At 37.7% G+C, this 24,818-nt stretch overlaps 1 protein-coding gene across 1 annotated transcript in view; it reads left to right on the forward strand.

Moving 5' to 3' along the window:
• prkdc (protein kinase, DNA-activated, catalytic subunit) overlaps nt 1-24,818 on the forward strand; it is a 72,962-nt gene that overhangs the window by 15,410 nt on the left and 32,734 nt on the right. Inside the window, exons 19-47 of the mRNA XM_049482503.1 lie at nt 1,069-1,149; nt 1,579-1,698; nt 2,761-2,920; nt 4,825-4,931; nt 5,092-5,182; nt 5,495-5,658; nt 5,777-5,929; nt 8,800-8,907; nt 9,305-9,531; nt 10,206-10,300; nt 11,676-11,778; nt 11,953-12,086; nt 12,751-12,981; nt 13,949-14,181; nt 14,274-14,482; nt 15,719-15,851; nt 15,940-16,098; nt 16,272-16,475; nt 17,982-18,170; nt 18,292-18,396; nt 18,557-18,724; nt 19,784-19,911; nt 20,043-20,250; nt 20,360-20,538; nt 21,701-21,869; nt 22,093-22,158; nt 22,244-22,307; nt 23,314-23,459; nt 23,865-24,002. Of these exons, the coding sequence (XP_049338460.1) occupies nt 1,069-1,149; nt 1,579-1,698; nt 2,761-2,920; nt 4,825-4,931; nt 5,092-5,182; nt 5,495-5,658; nt 5,777-5,929; nt 8,800-8,907; nt 9,305-9,531; nt 10,206-10,300; nt 11,676-11,778; nt 11,953-12,086; nt 12,751-12,981; nt 13,949-14,181; nt 14,274-14,482; nt 15,719-15,851; nt 15,940-16,098; nt 16,272-16,475; nt 17,982-18,170; nt 18,292-18,396; nt 18,557-18,724; nt 19,784-19,911; nt 20,043-20,250; nt 20,360-20,538; nt 21,701-21,869; nt 22,093-22,158; nt 22,244-22,307; nt 23,314-23,459; nt 23,865-24,002 (4,272 nt within the window). The remainder of the gene's footprint in view (nt 1-1,068; nt 1,150-1,578; nt 1,699-2,760; nt 2,921-4,824; nt 4,932-5,091; nt 5,183-5,494; nt 5,659-5,776; nt 5,930-8,799; nt 8,908-9,304; nt 9,532-10,205; nt 10,301-11,675; nt 11,779-11,952; nt 12,087-12,750; nt 12,982-13,948; nt 14,182-14,273; nt 14,483-15,718; nt 15,852-15,939; nt 16,099-16,271; nt 16,476-17,981; nt 18,171-18,291; nt 18,397-18,556; nt 18,725-19,783; nt 19,912-20,042; nt 20,251-20,359; nt 20,539-21,700; nt 21,870-22,092; nt 22,159-22,243; nt 22,308-23,313; nt 23,460-23,864; nt 24,003-24,818) is intronic.

Below are 24,818 nucleotides of genomic sequence, written 5' to 3' on the forward strand. Positions count from 1 at the left end.
CATGTGAGCCGTTTTTGTAAAAAAAAGTGCTCAGGTGTCTCTGTATAGCTCTTTTTTAACGGACTGTTTTAGGGGTGTGTCCAAAATGACCGGATTCCAGCTTTGCTCATGAATATTCATACATGCAAACAGCATGCAAATATCTCTCCTCTGATTGGCTAGGAGCACTGCGACGCCCCTCCGCCGCTCTGCCGCTCACTGCCTCCCACCTCCTAACTGATGAGCGGTGATGTTGCGTCGCTTCAGCTCTGCCTCTGGGAGTTTCTCGAGCCAAGGTGGGCTGGTCTGTGAGTTTCTGTCTACGTAGGCAGAAAGATAATTCAAAATTCACCCGTTTTTCGGAGGGGGGGAGGGGGATTTCTTTGCTTAGCTCCTGCAGACAATGGGGGCTGCAAAACAGTTTAATGTGCAGGTGTACACATTCAACTCGGAGAGACCTACTGTATTCCACAAAAAACAAGAAAAATCGGATTTTCGCGGAAGGTGAGCTTTAAAACATATTTTGTGTATATTAACTAGTGGTGTCAATTGGTTAAAAAAATTTAATCTGATTAATCACAACAATATTTTGCGATTAAGTGCGAATTAATTGCACTTGTTCTTCTTAAGATGCAAGTTTTTATAGTGTAAATTTAGGTGTAAATTAAAGAATTAATGTAAGAAATGTAAAATTCAATAATATTTATGTTATTGTCAGTTAAAATACTGATATATATTTGTATGTTTGAGGGGAGATAAAGCCAATGTGAGGTGCTGGATTAAAAATTTCATGAAAAATTCAATAGAGGAAACTTTTTTTATTAACACATCAGCTTGGTTTAAGGGATTTCATGCATGTACACCAAACAGGCAGCAGAACGTCCTGACCGAATTAGTGGCAAGTGTGAAGTTTGTATGCGAACACTGCATGTATGCTGTTGAGTGCATTGTGTAACGTGCACACATCCCGTGACGGCTCTGGGTAATGTCCGGATCTAATTCTCCAAACTTTTTGCAGAGAAAACCACTGTAGTAGACTGTGAAAGTTTGTTGGTTATTTGACTCTTGAAAATGTTTTGTTATTTACAGGATGAAGGACCAAAAAGCACTAATGAAGGCTCTCCAGCTGGACGAGCTTGTTTTGCACTTGTCTCAAAGTTTGGGAAGGAGGTATGATGTTGATCATTTTTGTAGTCCCTATCTGCCTGATTGAAAATAATTTTGTCTCTAATTACTTGCATTTATTTTAATAGAATTAAAACATTTGTCAATGTTATTCAGCATTAAGTGTCTTAGTTATTTTTTTCTATATAAGGATGTATTAAAAAAGTTTATGTCTAGCACTGGGCACAAACAACTCACAAATTCTGAAGGAATTTCTGTTTTAAAAAAACAGTCTTGTTTGTGCTAGAAAAGAGTTTTAATATTGACAAAAGGAATGGAATGCAATGATGTTTTGTAATTGTGTGACAAAGATAAATCTGTTTAAGGAATATTCCTAGCTTTCAAAGGTGGAAATGCTCACCTAAATGTGTCTGAAATCTTTTACTACTCCTTCAAGATACTGAACATAAGTGTAATCGATGGTGTTGCCCACAGGTGTGTGTCCGTATTAAACAGTACAAAGACGAGCTTCTGGCTGCCTGTCTGACTTTTGTGCTTTCTCTCCACCCTGACATGGTGGCTCTGGACATTAAAGCTTACATACCTGCACTACAGGTAAGACCAGAACCAGCAGAAAGTCTTAGTCAGCAAGTGAGTGTGTTAAAGGTGATGCAGACCTATTTGTAAGTTAGAGTTTCTTCATGCACTACCAGAAAATATTATTTTGTTACATTGGGACCTATTACATTTTGTGTTAGTGACTCCTGACTCCATGTATTTGTGTAATTCTGAGTCTAGTTATTATGTTGAAGCCATAGGCTGTATATAAGTATGGAAAGGACATCCCCATTCACTCTCATTTCAGCGTTTTGAAGCCAAAGTATGGCCAAAATGGCAGCTGCCACTAGGGGTGGGCAATATTATATCGTATACAATATATCGTGACACAGAAATATCGTGATATTGAAAATCCATTTTGTGATAATAGAGAGGTTCTGTCTTAAAAGTAGTCTATTATTTACTGTGAAGCTTTAAGTGTATTTATTGTATAATTGTTTTATTTGCAGTTTATATGCATGCACCAAATATTCTGCAATATTTTTGCTGCAGTATATTATTTTTATGCTATATTATTTATTTTGCCACATTATGATTATGCTGTTATACTCTTATACTATATTCCTGAAATTAATTAATTATTGTGACTGCCCAAACCCTGCCCTTCCCCTCAATTATTCTGTTTCACTGTAATTTTTACCAAACAAGTATCACAGAGTTACTTCAATAAAACGTATTAACTGTAAAGAAAAAAACTAGGGGTTATTAACACAGGAGGGCGCTTGCAGAATATACAGAAGCCAACTTCCAAAAAAAATTGCTGGATGTGTAATTTTAGATTAAAGATTCCACCATCTCTCATTCAGTTGAATGGAAACAGGCGGGGTTAAAAGTTATACCGGAGCCAGCCACCAGAGGGCGTAAGAGACGTAATGGCTTCACTTTTCAACCCCTGTCGTGCTGTCCATACTTGTATGCAGTCTATGGTTTAAGCAGAAGTTAAGTCAGTACCAGTTACACACTTTTTTTTTTTTTTTTTTGTTACAGTTTATTAAACCTGCTATAAAAGTTTGTGTACTGAGGAATCAGTGTGCATGTGTTTGTGTGTATGTTCATCAGGCTGCTTTACGGCTTGGTCTGAGTCATGCTCCTTTGGCCACTGCGGCGCTGGACGCTCTGGAGTCCTGGTCTTCCCACATCCCCTTTCCCATCATACAGCCCCACTATGCAGACATACTGCCCCACTTGGACGGCTACCTCAAAACAGCTGCAAACACTGGTAAAGCTGCTTTCTTTTGTTTATAAATATGAAAGGCTAAAATTGCTCATATAATGCAGAAGATAACATTGTTTTGTCATAAAATTAAATGTTACTATTACCCATAGACTGTGTATAGCTGGACAGCGCATCGTCTCTCAAAAGTAAAGCCACCACAGGTCGGGCGCCCCCTGCTGTTCGGTTGCAGAAAGCTGTGTAACCCCACCAATCCCCATAGGTTTTAATGGCAAAACAGACAACTTTCAATCACGTTTTTTCTAATATACTGTAATTCTACCTCCATTATTTAAATGCAACAGCTAGTGTAACCTCTGCTTATATTGTCAATTTTTTATATCCCCACAGAATTCGTTTTTAAAATGTTATTTCGCTCTATTCAAAAAAGGTGTGGTTATTGTAAAAGGTCTGGTTATGGGCAGGACCAATAACAGACCGTCAGCTCCGCTCCAATCTGCAGCCTGTGACCGCGAGGCAGCCCTTAGGGGCGGGTTTATTCAAATGAGATGGCTGTCTCTCCACAGTCTTTCTCCCTCCTCTGGTCTCTACTGCGCAGACTCGGGTATCAGGATCGCCAACATGGCGGAAGATTTTGGCATCATTTTCATTAAATGAATGGGAACGACGACACGCATCCCATCTTTTTTTTACAGTCTCTGCTATTACCATATGTTTCGCACTATAAGGCGCTCATAAAATCCTTAAATTTTCCCAAAAATTGTCAGTGTGTCTGTAACCTGCTGTCAACCCCAGCTAGCACTCCTGGAGCAGCATTAGCAGCTAACTATGCTAAGCACTAGCTCTTTTGCCGTTCAGAGGTGGGGAATATTGGCCTGTAGCCTGCTGCTACCCCAGCTAGGACTGTATTAAAAATATTAGCATTAGCCGCTTACCGTGCAAAGCACTAGCTTATTCGCCGTTCAGAGGTGAGTTTTTTGACCTGTAGCCTGCTGCAAACCCTGGCTAGCACTGCCGGAGCAGCATTAGAATAAGCAGCTAACCGTGTTAACCGCTAGCTTTTTTGCCATTTGGAAGTGAGTATTATCTGCCAGTGGTCTGCTGTCAACCCCAGCTAGCACTCCTGGAGCAGCATTAGCAGCTAACTATGCTAAGCACTAGCTCTTTTGCCGTTCAGAGGTGGGGAATATTGGCCTGTAGCCTGCTGCTACCCCAGCTAGGACTGTATTAAAAAAATAAGCATTAGCCGCTAACCGTGCTAAGCGCTAGCTTATTCGCCGTTCAGAGGTTAGTTTTTTCAGCCTGTAGCCTGATGCTAACCCTGGCTAGCACTGCTGGAGCAGCATTAGCAGCTAACTGTGCTAATCGCTAGCTCTTTTACCATTTAGAGGTTAGTATTATCTGCCTGTTGTCGGCTGCTAACCCCAGCTAAAACTGTATTAACAGTGTAAGCATTAGTCACTAACCGTGCTCAGAGAGCGAGTATATTGGACTGTACTCAGCATGTTTAACGTGTTAAAACAAGCTGTGTGGGACAAACCTCTAACTAATATTGCCCTGCCTTACTGGAACACTTAGGGTTCTTCAGTGTAACGCATTCAGGCTAGCGCTAGCGGTTAGCTGCTAATGCTGCTGCACCCATCCTTTGTGGAAATCTGGAAATCTAAGCTTACTGTAGACACACAGAAGCACTTTACTCACTCAAATAAATAGTTTTCAGGAGAGAAATCTGTGTAGATTAACATCCAGTGCTCATTTGACTAAAAAATGTTTTTTTTGTTTTGTTTTTTAAACTAATTACAGTTTGTTTATTAACTTAGCTTTACAGGTTGACATACAGCATTCCGACATCCCCCGTTCCTTACTAATGTCGCATAATGTGCCTTACTTCAATAGAATTGTATTTCACCTTCTGTAAAGAAATGTTTGTTTTATGATTGTCTCACCAGATAAAGATGAGGGCAGTATGAACGTTACCTTTGTGTCATCGGGCACTGCGAAGGGGTACGGCCAAGTAATGATGAGGCTTCTGAAGAAGTCCAGACACCTGCCTGTGGTAACCATTCATTAATTATATACTCTCTGCGTTCACATAATCTTTCATATTCTCACATTGTAGGAAATTGTGTTTAGAAATCTGAGACAGACTTAAAGCAAGATTAGAGGAACTGGGTTCTGCCTGTTGTTCTCTGTTGTTAACTTATATTTTCTCTCAGGGGGACGAGTCTCCGATTGCTGCAGTGCGACGGCGAGTGGTACAGCTTTTGGGTCATCTTGGGGGGCAGCTCAACAGAAGCCTTGTTACAGGTATGCTACTGTAAAAGAGTCCTTTGTGCTTGGGTTGTGTTTTGGCAAGAACCTGGTAATACAATTAAGTAATAATACACAAGAGGGAGTGCTGATCTTGTGTCTTGTGCCTACGACCACAGCAGTGCCAATATTACACGTTATAGCCCGACCCTCAAGTGTATAATTGCGATTATACCATAGTTCCGTTATCACTGTTTGTTGAAAGATTTTGAGTTAAAGAGGACGAGAAATTACGATCTGTTTGATTATAAATAGTGTCTATACTTTTACCCTCCACATTTTCCTGGGTTAATTGTTTCTCCTTTTTAGCCATTTCTGCAGAGGATATGATGAAGCAATTTGTTGCATGGGACAGTGAGAAGAGGCTCAGTTTCGCTGTGCCATTCAAGGATATTAAACCCGTCATTTACCTCGATCCTTTCCTGCCAAGAATTACAGAGCTTGCTCTCTCTTCCAGTGACCGGCAAACCAAGGTTTGAGTATTATAACCTCACCGCATCTTCACAAATCTCAACTTAACTAATTAATTATGTGAAAAATCTGGTTTAGTGAATTGTATTCTTTAGTGGTAATCTTGTGTGTTTTGTTTAGGTTGCAGCGTGTGAGCTCCTCCACAGTGTGGTGGTGTATATGGTGGGGAAAGGAGTTCAGATGACTGAAGGAGAAACATCTACCCCACCCATGTACAATCTACACAAACGAGTCTTTCCTGTGCTTCTGCGCTTGGCGTGTGATGTTGACCAGGTTTGAAGAGTTATTTTTGATATATGAAATGGTATCAAAGTGTAACCTATGCTTAGCCACGTGCTCTCGGCTGTGGAGTGTGATGCCTGATGTGCCCCCCCCCCCCAAAAAAAAATTTAATAACCGTGTTTTTCGCACTATAAGGTGCACCTAAAATCCTTAAGTTTTCCCCCAAATTTTAAGTGAGCCATGTGTACATTTTAGCAGTCAAATTGTAAGGAGCAGTAAAGCCACTCTGCTGAAGTACAGCGTAATACAGGAGTTTAAGTTAAGTACTCCAGCACCTAGACTGGAGTAGCATTAGCCGCTAACCGCTATTTCCCCATTCAGATGCGAGTATATCAGACTGTAGCCTGCGTGTTTACCGTGTTAAAACGAGCTACGTGGGACGAACTGCTAGCTAATATTGCCCTGTCTTATCGGAACACTCAGGGTTCCTCAGTGTTGCGCTGGTTTGCAGCATTAGCCGCTACTGGTTAACTGCTAATGCTAATGTGCTGCTGCTAATGTCCAGCCTTAGAGTTGGAGAAATTTGGGTATCTAAGCTTACTGTAAATAAACGGAAGCACTTTACTCACCCAAATAAACAGTTTTCAGGAGAGAAATCTGTGTAGATTAACATGCAGTGCTCGTTTGAGAAAGTCTTTATTCTTTTTATTACAGTTTTGTTTACTTAACTTAGCTTTACTTAACCTAGTTAGCTACCTCCCCCCACCACCACCCAGCGGCGAGACCTTCTAAATTAGAAGTTTCTTATAGTGTCTCTTAAAATGCGAGTCATAATCCGGTGCACCTCATGTGTGCAAATAGATCAGAAAATATATGTTCATTGATCGTGCGCCTTGTAATCCAGTGCACATTGTAGTGCGAAAAATTCGGTATGCATTGTGCACTGCAGAAATGTATCAACTGTGATTGGTCTGCAGAGCCTCTTGTTCCCTCCTACAAATTTATACTCATGCCAGTGTTGGCAAACTGTGACAATCTTAAATTCTGTTATTCAGGATATTAGGTGCAAATGTAATTTAATTAAATAGAAGGATGTGCTTTAGTACACTGTAAAAAAAAACACCGTAAAATTTACGGTAAAATACTGGCAGCTGTGGTTGCCAGAATTTTACCGTAAAATAAACAGTTGCCAAGAATTATACTGTAATATCTTTTACATGGCAACCGTTTATTTTACGGTAAAATTCTGGCAACCACAGCTGCCAGTATTTCACCGTAAAATAAACAGTTGTAAATGTATAAGATATTACAGTTTAATTCTTTTCAACAGTAAATTTCACATTCATAAACCGTTTTGTTTACAGTATATTCTTGTAAAAAAAAGTATATTACATTGTAAAAAGCCTACTGTAAAAAAAATTCTTGTCAAATTTACGGTGAAAAACTATCCATTCCACAGCATTTATTGTCCTATTTTATGGTCAATTTTTGTTAAAACACTTGGTATGTGGTTGTGCAATAATTTTGATTCTCGCTGTAAACGTGTGTTGTTAACAACATACAGTTTTAAACAGCATGATCTTTGTCAAAAACATTTCATTAACTGGACTACTGCTCACTTACAGCACAGAGATGTGCTCGGAGAGTAAAATCACTTATATACTCATAGTCTAAAACCCAGCCAGGTGGATAAAACCGCTATGAAACTACATCATGGTGACTTCTCTAAACTAAACATCTAATTAACATAACCACGCCCCATAGACAGCTGTGTTACATCCCATTCAGACCCTGCGGATATCAATAAAATCCAGGAGCAAACAAACTCATTATATACAATGCCCTAATAATATCCTTCTCCTTCAATGTAATATACTTTTTTTCACAAGAATATACTGTAAACAAAACGGTTTATGAATATGAAATTTACTGTTGACAAGAATTAAACTGTAATATCTTATACATTTGCATTTGTTTATTTTACGGTGAAATACTGGCAGCTGTGGTTGCCAGAATTTTACTGTAAAATAAACGGTTGCCATGTAGAAGATATTACAGTACAATTCTTGGCAACCGTTTATTTTACGGTGAAATTCTGGCAACCACAGCTGCCAGTATTTTACCGTAAATTTTAAATTTTTTTCTCAGTGATTATACAGTAATATGCTGTTTTTAATATTACAATCTATTACCATTGCCATGTCAGTTTTTTAATTTATGGTAATTCAATGTTTATTCTACAACAATAAGCTAGTTCTTGCTTTACGGTTTATTTCTGTTGCCATTTCACAGTTTTTCACTGTAATTTTCACGGACATTTTTTACAGTATTCAATGGTGAAAAGAATATTATTCATGACAAATAAATGTAGAAATTACAGTTTTTGCCGCTATCCAAATAATATGGACATTTATTAATGGCTTGTGTATTTAACAGTAAAAAAAAAATATTAATCACAAAAAATTAATGTAGAAATTACGGTTTTGGCTGTTATCTAAATAATACGGAAATGTAATAATGGCTTGTATATTTAACAAAGAAAAAATGTATTATTCACAAAAAAATAATGTAGAAATTACGGTTTTACCAGTTATCCAAAAATACGGAAAATTTCTGTTATAAACACAGTGCAAGAGAATTTTACGTTGAAATAATGTATTTTTTCCAGAGAAAATGTGTAAAAATTAGTGTATTGGATGATATATGAATTTACGGTATTTTGTTGTTACCGAAACAGTATTTAGCCTTTTTAGCGTTTACAGTCTTTTACTGTCATGGTTTGACAGTTTTTCACCGTAAATTCTATGGACATTTTTTACAGTGTAATGCAGCGTTTGTAATTGTTGTGTGTTAAAGTTTTATTTAATTATATTAGATTATCAAATTAATTATTTGGGTATGAACTTACACACTTGTTTCAGGTGGCAAGACAACTCTTTGAGCCTCTGGTGATGCAGTTGATCCACTGGTTCACCAACAACAAAAAGTTTGAAAGTCAAGACACAGTAGCTGTGCTGGAAGCCATACTGGTAAATATTGTTGTTTAATTATATTATTTAGCAGAGATTTATGTCTGATTTACTTATTATTAAAGAACATGTATTTTATGTCCATGAACAGAAGTCATGAAATCATTTTTTAAATCTTTATTACAGGTAGTTAGCATTGGATCTTCTGCAAATGAGGGAAATTGATTTATTGTGATATCATATGTATCACGATAAATGTTATGTAATGTGAAAATGTTTTTAAATATCATGATTGTATTATTTTTCCCACGTCTCTCAGTCCTGTTTGCACATCTGTCACCCATGATGCATTGTCACGTCTTCACAATAGGAAAAATAATAATTTAAAAATAGTTTTATCATGTTATTTTTTAATTGATAAAAATTAAATCATATTTTTATATATTTTTTAATTCAGCATGGAGTGGTGGACCCACTGGACAGCACTTTAAGGGACTTCAGTGGCAGGTGCATCCAGGAGTTTGTAAAGTGGTCGATCAAACAGACCACCCCAAAGCAGCAGGAGAAGAGTCCGGCCAACATGAAGTCCTTGTTCAAACGTATCTACAGCCTGGCCCTGCATCCCAATGTGTTCAAGAGACTGGGAGCTGCACTGGCCTTCAACAGCATCTACAGGCACTTCAGGTCTGTCTCATCATTATAAAATGAGCAGTTAGAGTCCAGTAGTGAATAATTAAATTAGGGTGTATGAAGTGTGATATCATGCATATAAATTCATTCTAATGTCTTAGGCAACATTACAAATAATATTCTAACGCATTATTATTTTTTATCTAAACGATGCCACCACTGTAGCTCTGGCTGTATATTTAGAGTCATTGTCTTGCTGGAAGGTGAATTTCCTTCCCAGTCTCATGTCTTTTGCAGCCTCCAACTGGTTTTCTTCCATCCATGTTCTTACTCTGACCAGCTTCGCTGTCCCTGCAAAGAAAGCATCCCCATAGCATGATTCTGCCCCAATTTTTTCTTTACTTCATAATTATGTGCTACTTTGTGTTAGTTTGTTACTTAAAATCTCAATAAAATACATTTATGTTTGCGGTTGTAAGGTGACAAAATGGGAAAAAGTTCAAGGGGTATAAATACTTTTGAAGCCAATGTATGTGAAGATGCAGTTTCCAGACAGGTGTTAAGAATTCTTGAGCCACATGCAGAAAATTACTTAAGTTTTCATGTCAGAAGTAAAAGTTAATATTGACTAGCTAGCCAGTACAAAAACAGATGCTGATTCGAAATCTAACTCTAGTTAATTTTTTAAATTAGATGCTTGTCTAAACATCACTCTTTTTTACTTTCAGAGAGGAGAACTCTCTTGTGGAACAATTTGTCTTTGAGGTGTTGGTGGTGTTTGTGGAGAGCTTGGCTTTGGCACATTCTGATGAAAAATCTTTGGGTAAGCTACTCTCTTATAAATTTGATTCTTTAAAGTTTCTTTAGCAAGAGCATTTGATTTTATTCATATTTCCCAGTCCAAACCCTTAGGGCCCAATTTTAGAGATATATATACACAAGCCGCCAACTGCATAACTTGGCTTAGGTTGCATAAGTGTGTCTTTGGTATCGTGAAGACGCAAAAAATACCACTTGTGTGGCTTGAAACTCGAAAAAGTCATGTACTAATCATGGGTGTATTTTGGACATAGCATGAAAAATAAACCAATCAGCATTTCACTTGCCTTTCCTTTAAGAGCCCGGTGTGCTCTGACTTTGGCAGTTTGTTAAGATACATTGTCATGTATTCACAATACACATAATCAATTTCATTGTAAAAGCCATATGAAATAGATACATTTGTGACCCCAACTTCTGCTGTAATCTGCCCCGCCCCCTCCCAATGTGCAGATTATTTTTCTAGAGCGGTTCACTGGTGAGAACATGAATATAAACTTATTTTTAATTGAGCTAAACTGCTGATAAGGCACAGTTTAATCTGATATATTAGACAGATAATATACTGCTATAAACAAATGTTGTCTCTGCTGCTCCATGCTGTTTACACGCACGGTCTGCGCTGTGTTCACTGCTCTCAGCAAACCACTCCGTGTTTAAAAGCGCAGTGGCAACTTTTTAGCGTTCTATGCTAAAGTAGATTCACACTGCTCAGATATATGCGCTGGAGCACAAAATCTTCTCTCTGTATTTACTTTATTTCTCCTGCGCCAGACAGCTCTGACCAATCAGAGGAGACAATGTGCTCGCTTGGTTTATTGTTGCTCATTTTGGTGTGTTTGGGTTTATGCCTGTGTGAAATAAACAAACTCATCCAATGATCCGGACCATAGAAACCAACTTTGGTGTGAAAACACGCTTTTATACTCAGCAAATTAAGTTCCAATTCAGAAATCTTACAATAAAGTAAAAAAAAAGAAAAAGTTTCCTCTATCTAAAGTGTTATTCGTTCTTTATTTCAGTGCCCCACTTTGTTTTTTTTTCTCCCCTCAAACATACAAGTATATAATAGTATTTTAATTGACACTCCTAATATAAATTTAATTGCATTTTACCTTTCTTACTTTCATTTGTGTGTTTACATTTAAATATCCACTATAAAAATGTGTCTTAAGGAGAACAAGTTCGATAAATCGCAGTTAATCACAGAATATTGTTGTGATCTGAATACTTTTTTTAATAAATTTACAACACAAGTTTTTATGTACTGTATAAACCATTTTTGCATAGATGCTTGGATGCGTATGCTAATGTTGTACTGTACTGTACTGTGTCTTTTTACTGTACTGTCATGACCAATACTGTTATGTGATTTTCAGGAACGGTTCAACAGTGCTGTAGTGCCCTAGACCACCTTAAAAGGATTATCAAACACAAGGCAGACTCGCTTAACAATAAGAGCACCAAGAGACGCATACCCAGGTATAACATGACTATATTTTATATATATATATATATATATATATATATATATATATATATATATATATATATACATTAACTAAATTAAACTCCCTTGTTCTTTGTTGATTTGATGAAGCTCACCAAACGTACAGGTCAGAAATGTTTAGCTGTGTCTGTTTATATATTTCACAGAGGTTTTCCTCCAGAGCAGCCAGTCTTACTTTGCGATGTGGTCATGTGGCTGCTGACCCAGTGTGGACGTCCTCAAACTGAGTGTCGCCATAAGTGCATGGAGCTCTTTTATGAGTTTGTTCCACTTTTGCCAGGTAAGCGAAATAACAGATGATATTCTGCAGTAAATATGTATGATTGGATTCCTATACTGGAGGGTAATAGTCAGAATAGAAATATGATAGCTACTCAGGGCCTCAGATGCTGTTAACTGCACTTTGCAACTTTAATGAAGCATTTAATGAAGGACAACAATTGTGAGAAAGGAATAGCACTGTGTGAGATATATTCTACAGTACCAGTCCATGTTCTTCTTTTACCTTCAGTGGCAGCTCTGTATCTCATAGCCTGTCCAGAAATGCATGTGTAAAGTTGTTGTTAATGACTCTTCTCGGCAGAAGAGGGAGACCAGGAGCAAAAAAAAAATAAAATCCAGTGACAAATTTATTTGTCTATTTTTGTTTGTTAATTATTTTTAGATGATGTTGTAGCAAAGCTGCTTTTTTGAAATCTGTTATAAGACTAAATAAAACCTCCTTTTAAACAAGCCAAATCCAAAAATGACAAGGATAACTCCCTCAAAGCTCGAGGAAGAAACCTTGGGAGAGTGGGTGATCATCAATGTATGGCCAAAACTGGTTATAAATTATTGTCACCGTATCATCACATACCCTAAGCCTGTTGTAGTGAGAAAGTACAGATGACTGTTTCAGTTTTGCATGAACAGATTGAATTATTATTTTTTATTTTGATCACCAGGTAAACCTTCACCTGCACAGTGGCTGGAGGAACAGGTTAAAAAAGAAGGACAAAGGTTTCTAATCACACGTTTGGAGGGAGCGGGCTTGCTGTCCCAGCCCACTCTGAGAGAGGTTGAAGCCCCATTTAGTGTCAGAGCCGCCTTACAGTGGATGGATCTCCTGCTGGCTGCTCTCGACTGCTATAACACATTTACTGGCCTGCGCCTCATCCAGCCTCAGAAAATTCTTGGTGAGCCCCACTTTACATTACAGTACATTACATTTAGTGGACTTACAAATGATGTTGAATATGAGTTCCATATGCAATAGGACTTTAAATCCAAAGCAAAAAGTAAAACATTTAGCAGGGCCTGAAAGATGGCAGATGGATAATATTGGGATAATATGTTAGGAGAGTAGGGGCTCTTTGAAGAGCTCAGTCTTTAGTAGTTCCTTAAAGGTAGCGAGGGACGCACCTGCTTTTGAAGTGGTAGGTAGCATTTTCCACCATTAGCGAAAAATACATGTATAAGAACAGTCTGCATTGCTTTGTATAAATGTTTGGCAAAAGCTAAGTGACATTCACTAGAGGAGCACAGCGACTAGAAGGTAACGTAAGCCTTAAGGAGTAAGTGCAAGTAGGAGGGAGTCTGTTCCATCATCACCTTGTAGGCATTAGTAAGGAAAATTAGTAGTGACTCCTAAGGTTTAAAGAAAAACTGAAAATTATTTAATAATTGTATAGTGTAAATAATTCTGCCTTTTCACTTATCGTATTTTTCGCACTATAATGCACACTTAAAATTCTTTAATTTTCCCATAAATCGTTTGTGTGCCTTATAATCCAGTGTGACTCGTGTATGATTTTTTTTCCCGGTCAGGTTGTAAGAAGCAGTAAAGCCGCTCTGCTGAAGTGCTGCATTATACAGAAGTTTCAGTTTAATTTTTAAGCAGTATTAGCATTATCCGCTAAATGCTATCTATTTGGCCCAAAGTGAGTATTATCGACCTGTAGCCTACTGAATTAAAAAAGGGAAACACAGCGACACTACTGTTCCTGACAAGTGCCGCTTAAATTGTGCCTTTTTAAATCCAGTGTGCCCTTATAGTGTAAAAAATATGGTAATATTTTTTTGACATTTTTGGCTGAATAATTGGTTGCCAAATATTCTGTGCATTCTTAGATTCATAGCTTATTTCATTCTTTTTATCATTAGATTCTGGTGAGAAGTCCAGCTTCCTGCCTGCTGTTCGTTTCTTTCTGGCTGAACTGGCCGTGCATGACCTGAAAGCAGCCTCGGCCTGTTTCAGAGTGTCAGACTCGGGTGTTTCTCCGCACTTCAGCCCTCGAGAGACTGAGCTCTACAGCTACAGCAAGTGTACAATTATTGTACGGCTGCTGGAGTTCTCCACCATGGTGCTGCAGAAATGCCAGCAGGACCTCTGGAAGGTGTGATCCTCTGCTTTCTCACGTTGTATTAACCTCTTTAATGTTGTGATTTGTTATTAAAAGGCACTGTATTGTACTTGCTCTGATTCCAGCTGCTGGAACGGGACATTTTCAATGGCTCCTTCTTCACACTGGTTGCCCTAGCGGTGTGTGAACCTTCTTCTGTTGGTTTCAACATGGCTGACCTGGAGGTGATGACTCGACTGCCTGAAGTGTGTGTAACACTGCTGAAGGCCCTGGCATCAACACCCTACAGGACCGATCTGGAGAAAAGCATTAGGAAGAAGATAACTTCTCAGAGGTAAGGTAGCGATAGCAATGATGGTAATGATCTTGTTATTTTAAAGAAAAAAATACTTTTTTAACATTTAAGATGTTTAATTTATTTTTAAGAGATTTTTTTAGTGGGCATATTTTATTTTTCTACTCACACAGCATTATTGTTTTGCTGTTTTCCTTTTTTTGCCCTACACAATCCAGCCCACCAACCTTTATGCAAATGTCTAGTTCACAGTACACGTTTTTATACCAGGCGCTGATGAGTCACAAATATCTGTTGTGTTTAATATCTGACCCAGTCGATGACTGGGTGTCAAGAACAGCAGATATCTACAGCCAAAGGGATCATGTACAAAGAGAAAACCACGGGTCCTCAATCTTCTGCATGGCCAGAGCCATTTTTGGAGGGTCTGACCACTTTCTGTTTCCCTGTTATGTCAGAAAATGACTGTTAACGGCTAGAGAGAACTTACAAATAGGGCTGAATGGAGATAAAGTGTGAAAACTGGTTCAGAGTATTCTGTAAATTTTAGAAAGTAGAAGATTTAACATTTAACTAAAAAGCAAAGAAAGCATACCTGTACATTTCAGCCAGAGCATGTTTAAAATGCTTATAACTGAGTTTAAAACCTTAAAGAGACTCTAAACCCTAAAGCATATATTTTTTATCATCAATAGCTGAATTTTTTTTTTTTAGTAATTATACACACCAGTCCTGTTTAGGTTTTTTTAAACCTACATGTGATACAACATGTTTTGGAAATCAGCCAAAAGAGTTTTCCCCTGTGAGAAATTGTCTAATTTGTAATCGCGTCGCTGATCAGTCATGTAGTGTGAAAGCCACAACAACTGAAGGACTCGCAGGTGCAGCACAACCACTCGTGTAATTTGAACAGCACAACAACCTGAAGACTCAAAAAGTAGAGCTGCATGAACCAGGCATAAGAGTTCTGTGTTTTACTAGAACAAAGATCACAGAATTTCGGTAACATGTGCTGCTAATATATACTGTATAGGGAAAATCATGTTTTTAGTGAACAATGTATATACTTTTACACTGCAGACTCTAAACTGCTCTGGTACTTTCTGAAAGCTCTCCTCCCTGCTAAAGGCTATGAATAATTACAATTAATAAAGGTAAAATCAATGATCAGAACTGGTTGACCTTAAATTAAAATCTGCATCTCCTGGATCACATTTTGTAGACGTTTTCTGTTTACTATTTTCTTGTAAATTTGCATTTAATTTTTCTTAAAAGTGTGGAGGAGTTATGTGCTGTAGATCTCTATGACCCAGACACGTGTGACAGCCATGCCAAGCTTGAGCTGTTACTCTCTGCCTGCAAACAGCTTCACCAATGTGGGCTTCTCAACTCCATCTTACATAACCAGGTATGCTTTTTTTTACATTAGTTTGATGTCATAGCTGATTTTAGTGTTTGTTATGACTGTAATGAATTTTAACATTATTATTGTATAGGATGCAGCTTACTGCCGCTCTTTAGGCTTCAAGCTTCTTAACGCAGTCTACAAAGGCATTGCACCAGGAGAGGACAGGAAGTCCCTCCCCTCTATGGATGTTAGTAGCAGAAAATTGGCTGATGGTTTGGTGCAGTTGGCTTTCTCATTGGGGGACCAGGTAACTAACTAAATTGCTATCTCCTATATTTATATCTGTATCGTGGAACTCTTCTTTAACACCAGTAGAAATATTGTTTCCTACAGTTAAAACCAATGCATGTTATTTGATTGTTGTTTAATATTGTACAATTCTGTGTTTAAATTGTGTTCTTTCCTTTTGTTGGTTCACAGACTGAACAGCTGGTGGGCCTGCTGCTGAACTCTATTACTCTCTCAGTGCCTCTGTCCGGCAGCCTGAACCCTCACTTCCTCAGCTTCTCCCATGGAGAGTATTTCTACAGCCTTTTCCAGACCACCGTTAACACAGAGCTTCTGTGCTGCTTAGATCGCTCTGTACCCCTGCTGCTCACTGCAGCCACCCAGAGTCCCAACATGGTGAGACTTACGTGTATCTGTCACTTCTGACCCCATGTGAGTTCACTTCATGATTTGACTGATTGCAGACCTGCCAACATGTACACATTTTATTGTGTGTCCGGTTAGTAATGACGCTAATCCAGAAAACCAACTGCTGAGCCATCCGATAGTTTTATCCATGCTTCATTTTCCTCCAAATTATTGAAACACAGTCACTGTACTGAAGATTCTCAGAAGTTCAATCTCTCTCTCTCTCTCTTGCATGCACTCACACACACAGCTTATGGCATGTTTCCAGGTTCTTGGAGGTAGAATACACAGCTACACTATTGTGTATTTCCTCTATTAAATCTCTTAGTTAAACTCAGTAACTCAGCACAGACAGACAGACAGACAGATAAATAGATACTTTATTGATTCCAGAGGGAAATTTTGGACATACTTTAGCAGGTATACATAGTACACAGATGCTACAAAAAAAGGCTAAGATATAATGATGACACATGTAGCCTGCTTCTAACTCCAGGTAGCGCTGCTGGAGTAGCATTAGCATTACCTGCTAACTACGCTAAGCACTAGCTCTTTCACTGTTCAGATGTGAGTATTATCGGCCTGTAGCTTGCTGCTAACCCCAGCTAGCACTGCTGGGGCAGTATTAGCATTACCCACTAAGTGCACTAAGCGCTATCTCTTTTGCATTTCAGAGGTGAGTATTATCGACCTGTAGTCTGCATGTTTAACGTTAGTTTTGTGTACTTAGTGTTGAGACCTGCTGAGTTACAAGATATGGTTAAACCCATGTAATGGGGTGGGCGATATGGCTCTAAAATAATATCACAATATTTCATGCTATTTTCACGATAACTATATTTTTGGCGATATGACAAAACACTGAATTAGAAAAAATATTTAGAATTTCATTATTGCCTGCAATATGATATGGCTAAAACTGAGATATTAAAAAAAATACCCTTCATCAGATTTGTAACAGAAGTCAATGATCCAGAATGTCATGATACTAGTAATGTACTCCAAATATATCCATATATCCATGATTAAAGATATAATCTGTCTCTAGTATATATATAATGAGAAATGAGAACAGTGTGAATTTTTCTTTTGCTAAAAACGGCAAAAAAAGTAGTACCCTGATGTGATAATTAGGGGTGGGTGATATGGCACGATATTTCAGTGTATAATATCGTTCACGATATTCAACATTTTTGGCGATATTATCACCCACGATACGATATGACACACCCCTAGTTTGTATTCATAAAATTGTTTCAAGGTTGGCAGGTCTGCATTTGCAGACAATAGTGCAGCTTAATTGGATTGTGATAACACTCAGTTTTAGTATGTGTTCCAACTTTTCAAAACTATGCAATTTTTTTTGTTTATTTTTGGATAGTATCCACGTGCCCACCATTAGTGAATTATATGATCTGACGCTGGACACAATCAAATACAGTGAAAATGGTTCAGTTTTTACATGCAATATGCCCACGTTTTCCTCTTTCTCAGGTTAGTATCTTGCTCAATGGCATGTTGGACCACAGTTTCCGAGAGCGGTCTGTCAGGAAGACTCAAGGCTCTCGATTGGCAGAGCAACTCCTGAAGGGGTGGGACTTTCTGAAACCATGGTGGGGAATCCCTGCCTCTTCACCAGAGAGCAAAACCTCGATCCTTACATTGCTTTCCAAAGTTCTGCAGGTACCACAAACTACTAGACCCTTTACTCATAAAGTGTGGTTAAATATTTAAAACTAATGCCCTATTTATATATTTATAAAATGATGCATGTGTTTACATTACTTTTTATTGTTAATCACAGATTGACTCTTCAGTGTGTTCAGACATCAACCACCCAGCATTTACTGCAATATTTTCTACCTTCACCACTCTCATCACTGATACAGCTCTGCCCTTAAATCTAAAGGTAATACATACATAATACATCATTTTAATGATGTTTAGTATATTTCTAATATCTTTTTTAATATTTTTATTTGTAAAAGTCCTTGAAAATGCATTCTCCCACATGAGCACTGTAAAAAGACAATTCTCCAATTTTTTCATTGATTTTCTATTTTGCACAGAGTCAGGCCCTGATCATCCTGCCCTTCTTTACCAAATTACCCAGCGGCCCTCTGGAGGAGCTGCAGGGAGCTTTGAATAGTCTAGTGGTCGCCCATTTCCCCATGCAGTCAGATGAGTTCCCTCGAGGATCGCTCCAGTGCAATAATTATATGGACTGCGTTCGTAAGGTGAACTGCTTTTATTTGCATGAAAAAATTTCCACATATTGTAACATATCTTTCTTCTTTCTTTTAACGACTTAACCTGAAGTATAATCAGATCAAGCAGAGAGAGAAAGTGAGCAAATTGACTTAAAGCTCAAATATTAAGTTATTGTAACGAAGAATGAAGTCATTAGATGTAACAGGTAAGCACAGTTGGAGTTTATTTAGGGTGTTTGGTACATTGTATTAGGGAACTGATCATGTGAACTTGAACGGGACACCCCCATTATACAAAGTACCAATTCCCAAAAATCATCAGTGCGTCTTATAATCTGGTGCTCCTCATGTATGAATTTTACCATCAGGTTGTAAGGAGCAGTAAAGACACTCCACTAAAGTCCAGAGTTATACAGGAGTTTCAGTTTATTTCTCCAACAGCATTAGCAATAGCCGCTAACTGTGCTAAGCGCTAGCTTTTTCAAATTCCAGAGGTGAGTATTATCGGCCCGTAGCCTCCTGCTAACCTCGGCTAGCACTGCTGGAGCAACTAACCACGCTAAGCACTAGCTCTTTTGCCGTTCAGAAGTGAGTATTATTGGCCTGTAGTCTTTGCGTTTACCATGTTAAAATAAGCTATGTTGGACTAACCGATACCTAATATTGCCCTGGATTACCAGAACACTCAGGGTTCCTCAGTTTAGCACTCTTGGCTAATGCTAATACTGCTGCACCCAGCCTTAGTGGAAATTTGGAAATCCAAGCTTACTGTAAATAAATGAAAATGCTTTACTCACCCAAATAAACAGTTTTGGGGAGAAAAAAGATCTGTGTAGATTAACTTCCAGCACTGTTTTTTTTTTTTTTTTTTTTTTTTTAAGAATTACAGTTTTGTTTACTTAGCTTAGCTTTACAGGTCTTACCACCCACTCGCCACTCGAGACCTGCTGAATTAGAAGGGAAACATGGTGACACCCCTGTTCTTTACTATTGTTGCATAATGCACCTTAAAATCCGGTTTACATTTTTTTTCCAACCTTAATTACAAAAAATTATACCTAATTAGATATTGATGACTGACTTCAGTTTTTAGATGCATTGGAGCTGTCCCAGAGTCCTGTCTTGCTGAAGCTAATGGCTAAAGTCCTGTGTCGGGACAAAAAGCACATCATGGAGGACAACTTTCAGACATGCTTCCAGAGAATTGCTCGACAGTAAGAAACTGCATTATTTTCTGTGTGTGTGTGTGTGTGTGTGTGTGTGTGTGTGTATGTATGCAGACATTTATGGGCATGTATCTTTAAGGGCAAATGTAGTATCTGAAGCTATGACTCCACATCAACAGGTCTACCTGTGAAGGGCAAGTTCTCCTGCTCTGCACCATCTTTGAGATGTTCCAGACCAAAGATGTTCCCATGAACTCCATGCTCATTGGCTTGCTGGACAGAGTGCTGATCCCCCTGACCACTCACTGTAGTCCAAAAGCTCTGTCCCAGTTCTTTATCACTAATGTGGCCACCATCATGACCACTCTACAGGCTCGCTTCTCTAAAGTAAGTAGCGGTTTTGCAGCCATGAGATGGACGTTAAAAATAGAGTCCTGCTGGTTGTTGCAACCTTTAAGAAGCTGTTTTTAAATCCAGATCCTCATGTCTTCAACAGGTTGTAGAGTCTGCCTTTGAGAGCCAAATCATCACGAAGATTGGCTGCTGTAAGCTGCTGGAGTTGCTTTACTCTCGTCTGCCTAAAGAGGAGGTCTACTCTAAAGACTCTGCAATCAACCAGGCGTTCTGCGGCCCAGTCAAAGCAGAAGGAAACGAGCTGTCCAAGAACCTGCTCAAGTGAGTAGAACTGTTTTTGTAGTAATTGAAGAAGTAATGAAAGCAATAGTCCCTACAATTTTTTGTTTAAATTGAAACAGTAGTATTCCTAAAAGTGGAGGGGTAAATATTCAAATAAATGCTATCATTTTCCTGGCATAATTATCCAGCTATGGAAAAAAACATTGTTGTTTTATTCTATAAACTACAGACAATATTTCTCAAAAATTCCAAAATAAACATATTTAGAGCATCATTTAGAGCATTTATTTGCAGAAAATGAGAAATCTCTGAAATAACAAAAAAGATGCAGAGTTCTCAAACTTTCAGACTCAAATAATGCATCTTGGCATATTCTACTTCACCAGTCTTACACACTGCTTTTGGATAACTTTATGCCACTCCTGATGCAAAAAATTAAGCAGTTCAGCTTGGTTTGATGGCTTGTGATAATCCATCTTGCTCTTCATTATAAATCAAAGAAACTCATAATTTTTAAGTTTTAAGTGGTCTGTTATTTTTTTCCAGAGCAGTGTTAATTTTATTGAAGTCTCTAAGTACATCCTAAGGACAGTGTGTGAATGTGTGTGTGTTTTTGAGGTCATTTATGGAATGTAGCTTCAATAGATGTGTTGGGTTAGTGCTGGAGATAAAACAAGCTTTAAAAGCTGTATTTTTGCATCTACAGGTCTGTTTAAACTACAGTTTAACTCTTTAAATGCTTTATGACCTGATTTTTAGAACAAAATTTTAAATGTAAAATATTTATAGTCACATACCTACAATAATAATATACATTAAATCATATATAAATATACATATATTTCACATTTAAACATTAACAATATTACACAACTGGTTAATAAATGTTTAACTTTTTAAGTGTGTAGTTAATAATTCAAGGGAACTGATGAAAAAGCATTTACATTTACACCCTTCACATTTTACATTATATTCTTATGATATTTAGTCGACTAAAACTAAAAACATTTCAGATGACTAAATTATGACTAGAACTAAATGCTATTTTCGTCACAAGACTATGACTAAAACTAAATCAAAATTTGTTGTCAAAATTAACACTGTTACAGAGCTGAATATTCATTGTAAAAACAGAGTGCTTTAATTAAAACCATTTTGGAGTTTTTGGAGTTTTCTTAAATTTGCCTTTATTCTTTTGCAGGTCGTGTTTTGAAGGGTTCACTGAGAACATGGCAGGAGAGACTGCACTGTTGGAGCTGAGGAGGCAGTATCATTGCTCTGCCTACAACTGTGCCATTGCCCTTATTAGCTGTAGCTTTAATGAAACCAAGTTCTATCAGGGCTTTCTCTTCACCGAAAAAGCAGAGAAGGTGAGTACTGAGATTTTCTTGCAGGGAGCATATGTGAGGCAGCAATAGTAGCCTATTTATAATTCACTGTCACAATTTCAGAATGAAAGGATCAATAGAAATGCTTCAGAATTTTATATTTTGTACATTGATTTCCATTGAAAGTTAATAAGGTTGTTTCGTTCTTCTGCAGAGTTGCCATTTTAAACATTTTGTTATTGTTTTTTCTCTTTTTTCCTTACAGAATCAGTTCATTTTTGAGAACCTTGTTGACACACAAAGAACATACAGTTTTCCTATAGAGATTGATGTAAGTCATTCTTCTTCTTTAAAAAAAAAGAATATGATGTGAGGTTTGGTTGTTGATGCAGTGCATGTTTTTTTTCTTTAATTAGGTTCCCATTGAGAGAAAGAAGAAATATGTCATGATAAGAAAGGAAGTGAGTGGAGAAAATGGAGGTAAAGTGTTACTAATTTTACTAGTACATTTTATGGGACCCCTAATCTTAATCACATTTTTATGTGTGCCACATGAGGACTAGAAGATGGTATGACCAAGTAGTGCCAAAATGCATTGTTATCAAAGGGGGGTGACTAAGAGCTTAGATTGGTCCCAAAAAATGCAGCCCGTCCCGCTCCGCCCTATAAACTGTCTTTGTTAGCCCTAGCCTGATTTAAACCTGAATTTTTTTTTATTAAGTAAAATTTTGAAAAACATCGGGGCTGTTTGAATGAGCGAAATCTGTTCAGAAAGATGTAAATTAACACTGCAACACTGAAGGAGCATCAGATCTCCGAAAGATTAAAACATGAACAATGCAAAGAATGATCCACAGCCTTAACATCAGTAAATTAAGCTACACGAATGATGTCTGAATGCCATTTCTTCTAATCTAATATAATTTAACATGGTTTAAGGATATAAAATTATTTCTTAACAAACATTTGAGCTTATCCTAAGTGCAGAAACACAAAAAGCAATACTGCTATGCGCCGCACAATCATTAAAACCAATTAGGCCAACAACAATGAATTTAAAATTAATTTCATCTACTCTAATATGATTAACAAGGTTTAAGAATATAAAACACTTTCTGAACAAACATTTTCATATTTAATATTTAACTTATGTCCAAAAAAAAAAACAGCATGAGACTATGCACCACATGTGCACTGAAGGAGCTGCACTGCACAGGCCAGAGCTGTGTGATTTATAACATTCTAACTTATACAATAAAAAAAAAAAAAGTATGATTTATGACTGTTATATTGTGATTAACATGCTATTCTCCCCTGATTGTCACTAGATTTGTTTTTTCGTTTCTCATACTCATCACATGACACAATGACACACAGTGTAACTTTAAAGTTTCTAGGCAGTTCTAATATTATAACCAAGCTTAATAATATTGGGTTTCTTCTTCAGTATGCTTGTTAATTCATGTTTGTTTTTTATTTTACTTAGATGCACCAGTATATCTCTCCTCTCAGTCCTACATGGCAGACAGTAGCCTCAGTGAGGAGATGAGTCAGTTTGACTTCTCTACTGGAGTCCAGAGCTTTTCCTACAGCTCCCAAAATCCCACAGGGCACCGTGGCGGTAGGGCAAGGGTGAGTGAAATGCAATTTTTTTCCCCACTTAGATCTTGGTGACAGCATCCACATTATGTTGAAAATGCTTCTTTGATATTTTGATATATGTCAGTTACTGCTGATTGTTCATGAGCATTTTAATGAATCTCCCACTCTACCACATCCCAAATGTGTTCTATTGGATTCAGATCAGGTAAACGCACATCATTACATTATCGTCTTTATGAAACCCGTTTAGTGATGTCTTTGTGAGGTGTTGCATTTTCATTTTAGAATAAGCTATTAGAAGACATTAATACTAAAATAGGTTGTGGCATTAAAGTGATGATTGACTGCTATTAGTTGAGTATAAAAAGCATGCCAAGAACACATTCCCCAAACCATTACAAACAGTTGTAATTAGTTTATTCCTTTTTCTTTTAGGAACGTGTGGAGATGGTGCCTCAGGATGAAACTGTTGAATTGGAGATGGATGAATTGAACCAACATGAGTGCATGGCCACCATGACTGCTCTGTTCCGCCACATGCAGAGAAACAACATCACCCCTAAAGTTGAGGAAGTGAGTAAAATGTTGACGTTCACATCTATTAATGATAGATCTGATTTGATGTATCCAGACACCCTTTCTCATTTAACATTAAAAATTAGAAAATTGCTAGAAAAAGTCCTAGAAAAGTAAACTTTTTAATCACTTAGATTGCACATTTTAGCCCATGATTCTCTAATTATTAAAACCAAATGATTAAGTGAGGGATTTTTTTTTTTTTTTTTTTTTTACTGATTTTACTGTTTAAGTACTATCGGGAGTACACCGAGAGACATTGAGTTTTGCATGGGACCTTTGTTTTTGATCTATAGACGAGTCATTCACTGGGCAACGCAACAACTGACTTAGGGTGTTAGTGTATCTTTTTACTGTGGTAAGGCCGCTAAAAATATGACTTTCGTGAATGTGTGTCAGTTGCCATTCCCTTTAAGAGCCAGGTGTGCTCTGACTTTGGCAGCTTGCTATTTTAATGGCGCAGTACTTCTGCACTTCTCAAGAGGGGAAACTGACCTGCTCTCGCACCTTCACAATGTGAATACGTAGGTCGTTTACAGAAACAATAATATATTTTTTTGTGTGTTCTGTTCCTGCTGTAAAAGTAGTGTTTACGCAATGCAGCGCATCCATGTGTGAGTGTAACGTGTGGGGGTGTGCACATGCTGAGTGCACGGTGCGCCTGCATTATCAAGATAGGAATGCACATCTGACCGTTGACTGTTGTCAGGGTTTTAATCAGTCAGGGGTTACTCTGTGCTTTCTGTTGCCAAGATAGCAATACACAAGAAATTTACTTTAACACATCTCACTTCTAGACCACCATGCCCATCA

Source organism: Astyanax mexicanus, chromosome 8, assembly GCF_023375975.1.
Source record: "Astyanax mexicanus isolate ESR-SI-001 chromosome 8, AstMex3_surface, whole genome shotgun sequence".
Lineage (NCBI taxonomy): Eukaryota > Metazoa > Chordata > Actinopteri > Characiformes > Acestrorhamphidae > Astyanax > Astyanax mexicanus.